At 40.3% G+C, this 13,112-nt stretch overlaps 2 protein-coding genes across 20 annotated transcripts in view; both read right to left on the bottom strand.

Annotated features, from left to right (window-relative positions):
• Positions 1-364, bottom strand: part of fam189a1 (family with sequence similarity 189 member A1) — a 93,501-nt gene extending 93,137 nt beyond the window's left edge. For all 4 annotated transcript variants that reach the window (XM_067587694.1, XM_067587674.1, XM_067587683.1 and 1 more), the window contains exon 1: positions 175-364. The gene's annotated coding sequence lies outside the window, so the exon portion shown is untranslated. The remainder of the gene's footprint in view (positions 1-174) is intronic.
• Positions 365-1,497: 1,133 nt separating this feature from the next.
• tjp1a (tight junction protein 1a) overlaps positions 1,498-13,112 on the bottom strand; it is a 121,876-nt gene continuing 110,261 nt past the window's right edge. For 8 of the 16 annotated variants that reach the window (XM_067587765.1, XM_067587759.1, XM_067587714.1 and 5 more), the window contains 10 exons: positions 12,073-12,324; positions 10,030-10,866; positions 9,741-9,823; positions 9,335-9,511; positions 9,023-9,129; positions 8,600-8,859; positions 8,010-8,161; positions 7,704-7,924; positions 6,597-6,740; positions 1,498-3,324 (listed from right to left, as the gene is read on the bottom strand). In XM_067587765.1, the coding sequence (XP_067443866.1) occupies positions 3,230-3,324; positions 6,597-6,740; positions 7,704-7,924; positions 8,010-8,161; positions 8,600-8,859; positions 9,023-9,129; positions 9,335-9,511; positions 9,741-9,823; positions 10,030-10,866; positions 12,073-12,324 (2,328 nt within the window). In that variant the 3' untranslated portion in view covers positions 1,498-3,229. The remainder of the gene's footprint in view (positions 3,325-6,596; positions 6,741-7,703; positions 7,925-8,009; positions 8,162-8,599; positions 8,860-9,022; positions 9,130-9,334; positions 9,512-9,740; positions 9,824-10,029; positions 10,867-12,072; positions 12,325-13,112) is intronic. The other 8 variants (XM_067587750.1, XM_067587818.1, XM_067587740.1 and 5 more) reach the window with 5 other exon arrangements.

Below are 13,112 nucleotides of genomic sequence, written 5' to 3' on the forward strand. Positions count from 1 at the left end.
GAGGAAAACGTGGTAGAATTTCGACGGACATCATAAGGATGAAGTGTTATTTTTCAGGAAAGAGTGCGCAATTACGGTTTAAGCTCCTTATTCATACATTTTTTACCATTACTGTATAAAATCTACTGAGCAAAAACATTAAAACGAGTAAGATTTAAGTTCACGTGAGTTTACCTTTTATAAATCAAACTTGTATATGACCTCATCTGCAGCCGCAGTCTCTTGCAAACGCCGCATCAGGACATTTTCGCCTGCATTGTCATTGAACATTGGCTCTGTATCATCTGGCCGTCACGCACTGAAATTAAGTCCATATAGGTAACAGGCGTCATAATGCGACACACCTGGTGAAGATGTTTCCTGAGAGCTGCAAATAATCACACAGGCTGCACGTTATTAAGTAATTAGTGCTCATTCAAAAATGTCCCCGAAAGCCCCTATATTGTATAGTATATAGTATAGGTTCACAGCCCTGAATCAAAGTCTGCTTGTGACGTTTAATTAATTTCAGGTTATGGTAATGAGTTATGAGCAGTTTAACCAAAGAGGAATTAATTTAAATTAAATTATTTCTGCAAGTCTGCAAGAGGTGAAAGAATCCAGTATTCCTCAAGAAAGAAGACAGAAGTCAGAAAAAAATAAACGTGTTCTTTCTTTCCTTCCAATCAGCTTGTGACCCTTCAGATTTATCTTGACCTTCATTTGTGGGATCCTCACTGTTTTAGCTTATATAAGGTTCCTTTACCTGTTTTTTTCCAGCTAAAATAGACACTGACTTTCTGTTGCACTCATTTAAAAAAAGAATACATTCAGGAATACTTAGTAAATTATACTGTATTATGGTGATTCTCTTTTGGGAAAAAGTGTTAGCAGAGAAAGTCAAATAGTGCTGAATGACTGAAGTATTTCTGACCTTGTGCAGCTCTCATTCAGAGCTCATCTGCGCCACCTGGCTGCGGCACCTGGTCCATGGTTTCCCCTTATAGAAATGATGTTTGCAGCCAAACAGCACAACCAAAAGTAAAACTGAAACAAGTAACTGAATAGTTGAATGACAGAAAATTAATCAGCAAAAATGTTGATAGTGAATAATTGCCTTTCAGCAAAAATGCGAAACGGTTCCAGCTCCTCAAATGTGATGATTTGCTGCTTTACTTTGTTGTATGTGATAGTAAACTGAGTATCTTTGAGTTTTTGACTGTTGGTCGCATAAAACAATACATTCGAGTTAACTCTGACACATTTCAATAAGCATTTTTCACTATTTCCTGACATTTCATAGAAGAAAAAAATAATTTAGAAATTGAATAGCAGATTATCTGATAATGAAAATAATCAGTCATTGCAGCCCAAGTAAAATGATATATAAATGAACGATAGAAAGCCAAATATAACTAACTGAAATACAAATCAACTAAGCTCCTTATTTTAGAAAAAGATAAATCAAAACAAATTTCACTCTGTATGAAAAAAAGAGACTTCTTCACAGTGACGCTCTTTACTTTAAAAATGATTTTATTTATTAATACAGTGGTATACTTAAAATTGTGTTGCAGAGGAGAAAAAAAAAAAGTCAGCCACACGTGAAGAGCTAATATCCAATTAAAGCCGTGTTATATCTAAAAATAAAATGGTACTGGTGTGCCATACATAATATATTGTCTATTAGTACAAAAATACATTTAAGGGCACACAATACAGCATCCAGTATCACAAATTGGTGAGGGGGACACTTTGAGAGCACACCCTTTTAAAAGAACATGTTTTAAATGTATTTTAGCCCAAGCACTTTCCTGATCCTTAAATAACCACAAAAAGACCTTTTTTTTTTTGTGACCGTAATTGAGTTTGAACATATTTGTAGAAAAGGTGTGATGAATTATTGTCAGGTTACAAGTTCCAAGGCTCGAGGGTATATCCAGAATACAAAGATAACCACGTTCACTTTCTTCCACTTTTTAAAACATGTTTTCTCTAAGTTTTATACAAAAAAGAAAGACTTACAAAAAGTTCATTTACAAACAAAAGAACCAAGGCAATATGCTAGCTTTATTTACAGCCACTTCTTTTCTGTTTTTTTTTTTTTTTTTTTTAAAGTAATGCATAGCAGATAAAAGAAGAGCATACCTTTGTTATCCTTTATCAACCGTTATTGTGTGCTAAACCCAAGTTCATTTATACAGTGGGTTCACAAAAAAAATGGCAAAACAAAATGACATTATACCATAATTTATCATAACTTATTTTTTTTTCTTAATGAAAAGTGAATAATCTGCAGATAAGGCATCGCTGCTTATTTGTGTGTGAGTGCAAGAGTGCACAGAGAGAGACAGAAAGAAAAAGAGAGAGAGAGAGAGAGAGAGAGAGAGAGAAGTAGAGAAAGAAAGAGAGAAACTGAGATGTGAAAGAAGGAACTGAGGAGGCTACTGGACCTGAGTAAAGAACATGCATAGATCTCCCTCAGGCTGGAAGGAGAGATGTGGTACTCGATAAGAAATCAAGCTACGAGATATTACTGTAAGAAAAGCAAGGAAGGAAGAAGTTTAAGGAAGAACGATTCTACAAGTGCGCTGCTTGGGTTCATGTCCAGCTGATGTTTCCTTCAACAGATACTTGCAAATGTCACCGTCATCTGTCTCAAACCTTCATTAATAAGTGGAGAAAAAAAAAACGTGGAGATACATATTTATATTCAGTCACCTGAACTGAAAAATAACATGTTGACTTCATAAATTTTTAGTAAATTTTCTCTATACTACTATATATACTGTATGCATATATAGCATAAATATACCGACACAGGTTTTTTAAAAGTATGTACACTGGTTGCACAACTTCAAAAACCATCCATCCATTTATATTCATGTCAAAATCACATTAAACATCGCCTTATATAGAGTGTAAATCCTCAGTGGCATGGGGCATGCATCAATGGTTTCATTTCACATCAAAACTTCAATATTTGGGGGGAGGTGGTGGTGGTGTGGGGGGGGTGGTAAGTTTGCAACGATCATCAGTGTCTCTCCTTCATCCATGGGCGCAGTAAACAGCACTGACTGGATCTTCTTCATACTCCATTAGTGAGGTGTGTATGGTTTGTTTGGAGTGCATCAGTCAGTGTGTGTGTTTGTGTGTGTGTGTGTTTGTTTGTGTGTTTATGTGTGTCCATCCCTCGGCATTTTATCCCATGGATCCAACATTCAGTAACATCACACCTGCTGGCCCGTCTTTAAAAGTGGTCGATGAGCACAGAAACACAGTTGGCTCCCACCAGGTAGTTGGGGTCGCCGGGGAGAGACTTGTTCTGCCAACTTTTTGGGTCACCTGAGGACAAACAGACATGATGATTTTTATATTAAAATTTGAGTCATTTATCTTATAAGCACTGTTCACTTGACCACAAAATCTGTTGCACTACAAAGTCACATTTTAAAACAACAAATCACTACAAAACTTAGAAACCTACTGTCTTCAAGCCATGTTAAGTGATATTGCACGGCCTATATCCAAGCACTGTTATACAGGAGACTAGTAAAAAGCTATTTCATATTTTTATTGAATGTCTTGTTGACTGTAAATTAAACCTCAGTCACTGTTAGGTCTGAGTGTAATTACAATTATAAATGTACAGGTCTGTGCCAAGAGGAAAGTTCCAGTAATCAATCAGAGGGAGCAGAGCCAGCCTGGCAGAGGTCCATCGATACAGCACAGACTAACTGTACATGTGACAATGTAACTGCAGCCTCCTCGTTTAAGGCTGTAAGTCTTTAAACTGGCGATGTTGAGCTCAGGCTGGAAGAGCTAAACGTCAATATAACAAGAGGATTATCTTCTGTTTAGGTATGACAAATAAAAAGGAAGAAGGGGAAAGTCGCAGAGTGGTAACTCTGATAAAATTCTCCATTTCAAGTTCTAAAGGTTGATGTTTCGTCACGCCGCCGACTTCAGGGAGGAAATAGTTGATTTACCCCGAGGAAGGCTGTGTGTCGGAACAGTTTGAAATAAAGACATGCATGTAGATACGAGTGTGTGGCGTTCTCCCTTTTTGAAGTCTGCCTGAGAACCAGCACCTCACTGGAAAAGCTGCGTTTTCTTTCAGTTCCTCACGTGTACTGAAAACACGTCAAGTTGTTGTAACAGGAAATTAAAGCGGAGCTATAAGTTAAATTTGGCTTTTTAAAATATTTCAGGAATCATCCAAAGGGAAATCTGATTCAGTAATATACTCAAACAACATATCACAATATTAAAAAGAATCCCAGAATGTGATAACAATGACGTTAAAGTTACTCTGTGGAGTTTTACATTGAACATTAATGTTCTTTTTTGTGTGTATTCTTGGGCTGCAACTAAAGACTATCTTCATCATCATCAATCTGCCCTTTTTTTTCCCCTCAATCAGTTGTTTCGTTTAGAAAATAGAGAACAATTACAATTTCAAGGTAGCCAAGAGAAGTGGCTCTGGAAAATTTCCAGTAAATCGACCTTGTGCTGAGAATTTTATGTCAAACTACTTTTTCCACTGATGAACCTTCAAGCTCATTTTTCAAAATCCAATTTTTTTGAATCCAAAACCTGAAAGTGTCACTGAAACCTGCATTGTTTACACAGACTAGCAGTCTTCTTCTTCCCTGCCTTTTATTGGTGCACTGCTGAGTGTCTTGGTACGTTATTACTACCAGATAATCAGTAAAATAGTGTGAAACCGTCAGCACGAATGTGTATTGAGTTACCCGCATGCCTCCTAGTGTGAGTGCTAGTAGAGCAAAACAAAGACCTGCTCATCAAAACATTGCTCCACAGCTCCATTAGTGGTCAAAAACTCCACAGGGTACCTTTAAATAATAAATATCTTATGTGGCCAAACCTTAAAGAACAAGACATTCAGTAATTTGACACTAATATACTTTGTCTTTGTCTTTATACACAATATAAAACACTGACACATAAACCGTATCACAGTGCTTCTGATTTCAGCCTATATGTACGTTAACACAAATCTACACATAGTTTACTACATAGTTTAGATAGAAGAGAGGTCAGTAAGATGCAGAGAGTTGTAAAGGAGGGGGAAAAGAGAAGAAGGGAAGCAAAGTGAGAAGAAAAAACCCGCAGAAGGGACAGGAGGAGGCCGGAGAGTGGCCTTGCTTCACAATAAGAGGATTACGACACAGCCCGATAATCCTCCCACAATTCAGCGGGACAACGGAGCGAGCTGACATCTCATTCAGCCCTCCAAGTCTCATCCTTAAAATGAGGCTAATTAACAGCTAATCCTGACCACTGCCAAAATTACCACTGTTTTTGAAGACAGGGTGTGAGGAGGACAGTGTTAAGAAAAGGGAAAGGAGAAATAAATTACTTTCTTCTGTTCTGCTTTTCTCTTTCTTTGCCAGAGTTTAGCTTATATATATGAGCCTGGAGGATTGCTCAAATGTTACAGTTTGTTGGCTCAATTACATTTATGATTAAATATTAAGTAATTCTTGTGTTTCTTGATTGTAATTTTTATTAACATGATTTGTAGAGCATTCTCTCTTTATCTGATATACATCTGAATGTTCCTCAGTGTTGTGCTTTGTGGTTTCACTTGATAATACTTGAAATATTTCTTTATGTTCCTGGTAAGTCAAGTGTCAGAAACAGCAGTTGAGAGGTTATGTTATTACAGTTGAGTTTTCTGGACTATAAGGCCAAACATGGTGAGCAAATGATTGAAGTGTACTCAGAAAAAAAATTGAGTTATAGTTATTTGAAGAGATTTGCCTGAATCCTCATCTCCTGCAGCCACTGAGAGCTGCGCCTGGTTTTTCTATTTGCATACTTCTGCTTCCCTTTGAACAAACCAAGGCTAGTCTGAAAGACGAATGAAAGAAAACAAATCTTCTTGCCTGTCTTCTAACCTGAAAGCTACTTTCAAATAAGAAAAAAAAAGGGAAAACAAAGCTAAATTTAGCTGTAGTTTGACTCGGATACAAGACGTCTTTTTATAACTTTTCTTTTTTTTTTTGCAGGATAATGACGAGCATTATTGGTGATGACAGTGTCCCAATTTGTGGAGGATCTGTAAAAGCTGTTCTTCAGGTCAGGATTTGGGTGGCTATGTGAGAAAAATCAGAGCAACATGCATTATCATAAATAACCTGATGAAATTAAATCCTTGTACAGCCAAGCATCTGATGCATGCATGTTAAATGAAATCAGAGAAAGCTGTTAAGGTGATTTAAGGTGAAAAACAAGAGAAAAATACGGTGATTTCAGCATGTAAAACAATGAGAAGGGACTTTGATCTGAACACAAAATAAAGAAAAATAGTGATACAGCAGATGAGTGACAGAGTGGGTGAGTGAACTAGTGTAAATGATGATGAAAATGAATCAACCCAAAGCCATAATTATAAAATAAAGACAGATTTCCCCCCCCAGACTGATTCTCAGACTTAAAATAACCACTTCCAATTTTTGTCAACAGATTTTTGAATAAGTAGAGAATCAGAACTAGGGGTTAAAAACTGATTTAAACAGTGACCCGCAACCCTCAAATTGTCACACAGCCAGCCCAAACGACCCCAGAAGAACAGAGAGAGCACAGCATACCCGACGAGGAGTCGGAGGATTTTAGAGCAAAAGACCAACCATCAGGGGTCATTGACGCACAGTGAGGTAAGCGTAGCTCCACAGGCTTCAAAAACTTGAGGCCATGAGGTCCACACATCACCAGCGGGCTGAGCAGGGTCTCTCCTGAAAACACAAACGCAGAACATATAAAGAGATGACGACTGAATCCAGGATGTTAAAATCATACACACACACTCTCCCTGTAGTAGGTGTTGACGGGCTGTGATGGGGAATAGCATTGAACTGTAGCTGGGGATTAGATTCTTTGTGGGCCCACACATGCTAAAAATGTATACACTCATATAACAGAATGACAGTTTGGTCTAGAGTTTAAGACCATCTTATTATCATTGTGTTTGATTGCCAAGACTCGTTATGATCAGACAGTGGGGGGCTCCACTGTGGTCTTAGCTGTCACTCTAACAGAAAGATGAAACTCTATGGTGCATAGCAAGAGCAACTGAGACTGACTGTAATGCAGCCTACAGATGACAACGCAGGTGGAATAAACTGATGCAGATTTAATGAAAAATCCTACTTATAATGTAAGAAAGGGGGTTGTAACTAGCGAACATGGCAGCCCTGAATAGGTGCGGCTTGAGGATAAAATAACACAACAGCATTAAAAGCTACACAGATTTTTTTAGAAGCAGATTTTGTGCACTCTTCACAGAGCGAGCGACAGCAGGTGCTCAGGGAGACCTCTCGTAGATATGTGAAGTACCGACACATGAAGTACACAGAGTACTTTACACTGTTTTCTAGTTCTAAATGTAAAATACATGTTTAAGAAGTCACTAGTGGATTACCACAGCTGACTAATTAAGGATTCATATATGATTCATAACATTTTGCCCCAGAACCCAATAAATAAATCAATATTTAAATAAACTGTTTCATAATAAGCAGAATCAGCTGCATCAGCAATCTACTATCATCCATCAGCACAACCTGGCTTTGGATCCAGCATATACAGAGACTATTGTGAAACAGAATCTAAAAGAATGAAAGTGCATTTGGCTTCAATAAACATCTAGTGATTTAGATGTGAAGTAAGAAATCATCCCTCCGTGTTTGACATGTTACCTTTCTCCTTGTCGAGTGGCGGCAGGATGCTGTTGTCTCGGCAGACCTTGAAGTAGATCTCCTGCTCCACGCCGTCAGGGATGGCTCCCTGTGGGATAATGATGCTAACGCCTGTCTCAATGGAGCTCAGGACGCCACCGTTACTGTTGAAGATACCCCGAGCGGTTGCAACCACTGTGTGGCCCTCATCTTCATCATCGTCATCGTCCAGGGCACTGGGGCTGGAAGATAGAAACCTTCAGTATCACGCTCACAAATTCAACAGGAGACCTTGAGTTTAATCTCTGATCGGCCTGAGTTTGTTACCTCACAGGGATGGCCTTGGGCACAGCGTTGATGTTATTGTGCTGGTATTTGGAGCGGTGGTCCATAGTGCGTGTGAAAGTGTCCAGGCCGCTGTCGGGGTCTGTGTTCTGGGGCTGTGGGGGTATCTGAGGCTTCACCGGGCTGGTACGACCCTGATCCAAACAAAAGACGTGTGGTGTTTTCAGTTATCTTAGATCGATTTGAGCTCAGTGATATGTAATTTCAAGAGGGACAAAGTTAAATAAACAAGGAAGAACAACACATGAAATCAATAATTGAACCTGAACCAACTGAAATGTTTTTATTTTCACAGTATTTACATATGGCAATTCAAAATGTGACCTTTTTCAAAACTATCTTATGTTGATTTAGGTTTTTCACTTAGCATCAGATTGGGGGCTGCAGTAACACTAATACAGTAGCATTAACCTCAACAATTCAGATTATTATTATTATATTTATTATCTTTCTGTATTTATTCATATAATAATCTACTTAATAGTGTTTGGTGCCCACAGAATTCAATAATCAAGCTCCAACTGTACCATTGTTCATCTGAGTAAAATGACCGCTGGCTGAAAGCTGCTTACCTTTGGAGCGATTTCTGGTTTGTCATTGGGCAGAAGGTTGTGGTTGAATTTAGGACTGTCGAACTTGCGCTCAAAAGGCCTGGCAGAGGTGGTGTAGGGCTTGGGCACATAGCGGTTGTAGCTGGATGCTGGTGGAGCCCCGGTGCTAGTGACAGTTTTTGGAGGCTGTTCACTAGTGCCATTAACCGGAGACTTCTCTGGGAAACTTTTGTGAGGCAGGAAATTGGTCTGAACTGTGTCCTCTCGGGCGGGAGGCTTGGCTGTGGGGTAGTCATAAAGGTTAGTTTAATAGTGTTTACATGTGTGTAGGAAAGCAGCAGACTGTGTCTGTCAGCACACACAGCATGATACAGTAAAGGGAAGCATCTTCGTGTGCATCTTGTATTAAAGATGAAATCTTGTCGGTAAGAAATTGAATTTTACCTTCAGGTGAGGGTTTGGGCAGTGTGGCTGGTGGCAGAGAAGGCGTCACCTGGGAAACTGGCTCATATCTTTTCTCCACTGGACTTGGTTTCTCCACAGACTCTGACCTGTAGCACAAGAGCAAAATCATTTAACATTACATTAAGATTTGTGATAAAAACTTACTAAAATATAAATATAACGAAGGATATTAAAAAATATATTAAAGGAAAGTTGTTGCATCTATAGAATATAAGGAGGAAGAACTGAAGACATTTCATAAAAATGTAGTACATCATATTCACAATGCTTATAAATGGGACTGAGCATTACCTGGGGTAGCTGTGGGTTGTTTGTGCTTGTGGTTGGGGTTTGTTGGGGCCAGCCTGGAGCCTGTCGAAGTAAGAGAGCTGTTTCCTGTAGAAGTCCTCGTCCTCATCAGGGTCATAATGGTTGGAACGCACAATGTCATCAGCTACTTTGGACTGAGGCTTCTGAGGCTCTGGGGCTCTGGGTTGGAGTTAATCAGGCATCAGGGAGGAGATGGTGAAAGCAGAACAAGAGAAGAAATTATGTAGATGAAGTTTATAATAAACAAATAGCCACAATGAAGGTGCTTCAGCAAATTGCTCAATGGTATGAAATTGAAATTGACTGATTACATACTTTGATTCTGATATTACTCCGAAATATCACAGTGACTGAAAAAAAAGTAGAAACAGCGTAACCTTTGGCTTACCTAAAGGTTTTCTCTTGATCCAGGTTGCTCAGAGAATTAGCTTTGGGGATTACTCCTCCTGCTTTCAAGGGTAAATCAGCAGCCTGTAGTAACAACAGCAATGGACCTTGTCAGTAGAGTAAAAATGATAAATGCTCTCGTTCTAATGTGCTCATCATGTCTTTAATGTGGCTGAGTGGGTGAAAAACAAATATACAAGTTAGGTGCACTAGAAACTACTGTAACTGCATCGGCTGCTTTGGCATTATTCAACATACATTATAAATATCTGCAAAGCCAAAGAGTTTACCCTGTTCCCAGATGAATCCCCTGCATCTCTGGCTCGGTCCATGGACACGGAGCGTTTGTTCTCAAACATCTTGACCCTCGTCAGGACAGACTGTGGCCGCATGGCAGGGTCGTCCTCCTGTTGCTCTTCTCTGGCAGCGACAGGCTTTAGAGCATCCGTGGGAGAAGGTGAGGGGGCCTCTGCTTTGGGAGGTGGGGTGGGGCTGGTTTCAGAGTTCACAGGAGCAGGGTCATACTGCTGAGGTTTGAAGCCTTTTTGCTGCGGTGCTGGTCCCTGGTTATAGGCAGGCCGCTGGGCAGCGGGGTCTGGGGAGCGGGCAGCTGGGGGGTACGTGGTCAGGTGAGAATCCTGGTCGTAGTGCAGATCGTGCGCTGGAGCAGGAGGTGGGGGATCATCGTAACGGACAGGCGCTGGACCTGTTGGTTTACCGTAGCGAGGCCGTCCGTCGAATCCCTGCTGAGGTGGAGGCTCGTCGTAGCGGAGCGGAGGGGTGTACTGGGACTCAGGGCCATCACCGTATGGCAAACGGGGATCGAAGCCCTGGGAGTTGGCAGTGGAGAGTGGCTGGTTGTAGGGGTTCCACTGCTGCTGGTCGTAGTGAGGCACACTGTTCTCGTAGGGTGCATGAGAGTCAAAGTTACGGTACTTTGGTTCTGGGTAACCACCTCCGCTGCTGACTCCACTGCTGCTGACATCATACCGACTAGGTGGGTGGTCGTAATCTCTGTATGGCTGCTGGTCAGCGTGATATCCCTGCTGAGGGTTGTAAGTCACAGGCTTCATGCTGTGACCAATTCTCCCTGTGTTGTCTGTGCTGTATGGATCCTTCTGAAACATCTACCGAACAAATACACAACAAAGAATAAGGTTAATAACTGCCAAGGATCCGCTAACATACTGCACAGACAGTGTGATATGAAAAAGTAGACTATACAGAAAATCAGTTAAAGGGTGAGAAAAGGAGAATATTAAAACAAGTCCGTGAAATTAATTGCAGAGGAGGAAACGAGAAGGGAAAGACCTGAAATAGAGAAACTGAGAGGGAGGGGTTACTGGTCAGATATCAGATTAAACAGAAATCTCAGCACAACCAAACACTGAATGCAGCTGAAAAACATCACAAGGTACCACTGCAACTCCAAATTAAACACTCAAATTAAATAAAGAAAGAAAAACACTGGTTAAAAAAAAAATACAACAAAACAATGGGATCCATTTTTCTTGTCTTAAATGACAAAATGTAAAAACTGTACATAGAACTGTAACCTTGAGGGTTTATCAGTAATTTCAGTAATAATTTGGGGTTACTTTATTCAACATGCGCACACTGCTGCATGTGTATTCATAAAGAAAAATGTCACCCACTGTCTTGGTGCAATTATAAGGCAACTTAAACGTCCACATTAATATTTAACATTACAAGCACATACCCCCATTGTACAAATATATTCAAAATCCTGATATTGGAGAAGTAGCCATTAATTATCCCTCAAAGTCTGAAAAACCTTTCTATTTAGGAGGTTTTTTTTTTTTTGCTTAATTTCAAACGCTGGACAAAGCACAGATAAAAATCGTTGGAAAATCAATGGCTACTTTTACAAGAAAATGGTCCATTCAATCTGCACTGATAAATACAGCACAAACAGATCTACATCTAGTGATTAACAGAGAATGAGCCAAACATGTTGCAGCCATGCAAAGACGATAAGCAACAGTGAGAGCTGCAGGATTTCCACTGCTCTCCTACATGTAGGCAAATCAGCGCAGCCATCACCTCCAAGCCCACTGTTGTTTACCAGCATTTGCTCGCACTCTGGAACGTGCACACACAATTGCGTCCACACACACGCACACACACACACATCTGTCTCTTCGGGGCAGCACTGTGGTCAGCAAACATGCAGGGCAGAAGGAGAGAGAGAGAAGCGTGGCAGCAGAAGGTAGGTAGACAGGCAGCAGCAGCACAGGAGGTCAGCCAGGTCAGATCGAGCCGAGCTGAGCCGGGCCCGGTCACGGAGCGTCCAATGACGGTCAGATGGATACCTTTGGTTCTGAACTGGCCAGTCCAGACTGTAGAGGTTCTGGTGTGATGCTCTGTGGGGCTAGCTCAGGGGTGGGCCTCCTAAGTGAACCAGCCTCTGGGATGGGGCTTGGCTGGCTTTGGGGAGATGCAGGAGCCTCGTCAGGGCTCAGACCCCCTACAGTTTTTACAGTAACGTCGACAGCAGGGGGCACTGTCTCAGCCAGGGGCTCATGCTGTTGGGGGATGCTAGGGACGGCAGCGGCCTCTGCTTTCTGTGAAGTGGTTCAGAAATGTTTAATAACACGCGCTGACACACTATGGTGCAGTACTAACAAGTGCTACTACCTTCATAGCCCCTCTACAATGGTCTGCTCCTCACTTGTGCTTACAGTGATTCAAACAGCCAATCACATCGCCTCCACATTTAGCAGTAACTGTGGATCAACCATCGGCACGTGAAAGTTAGGAATTAGGACAAGTTTCCATTGTTAGAGTATACTAATTTGATTTTAATTCTATGATAACAATACAGTAATTTATCTTTTTCCCTTTTTTATGTTCATTAACACATCATGAGACGACATACGTTTAGATTTTGGGAATCACAACGGCCAATTGAATTCTGATAAATACATTTCACAGGAACACTGGATTAACACTGGCATTTCCAACATGCACATAATACTTTCTGGTGTCGTATTGTCACAGTCCCGATCACAGGTAAAACAAAAATAGGAAGTGCACATAGGTGAGTACTGGTACAGACACTTGGACAAACATAAGTTTCTTTTCCCAGAGAAATCAGCGACAGTCACACAGATAAGACATCTTGTGGTAGTACAGAGTACAAGAGTAACAGTAAAATTTAAGTTCTTCTCCTTTCCAAAAATAAAAAAACACACGCTCACAAACATCAATCAACAAACACATAGCCAAATAGATTAAATAAATAAAATAATAAATATAGAGATATATTATATATATATATATAATATATTATTTATATATTGCAATAGATACCTGACCACAAACGTTTTCACTTTCCCAATGATATAGTTTT

This window comes from Thunnus thynnus, chromosome 1, assembly GCF_963924715.1.
Source record: "Thunnus thynnus chromosome 1, fThuThy2.1, whole genome shotgun sequence".
Lineage (NCBI taxonomy): Eukaryota > Metazoa > Chordata > Actinopteri > Scombriformes > Scombridae > Thunnus > Thunnus thynnus.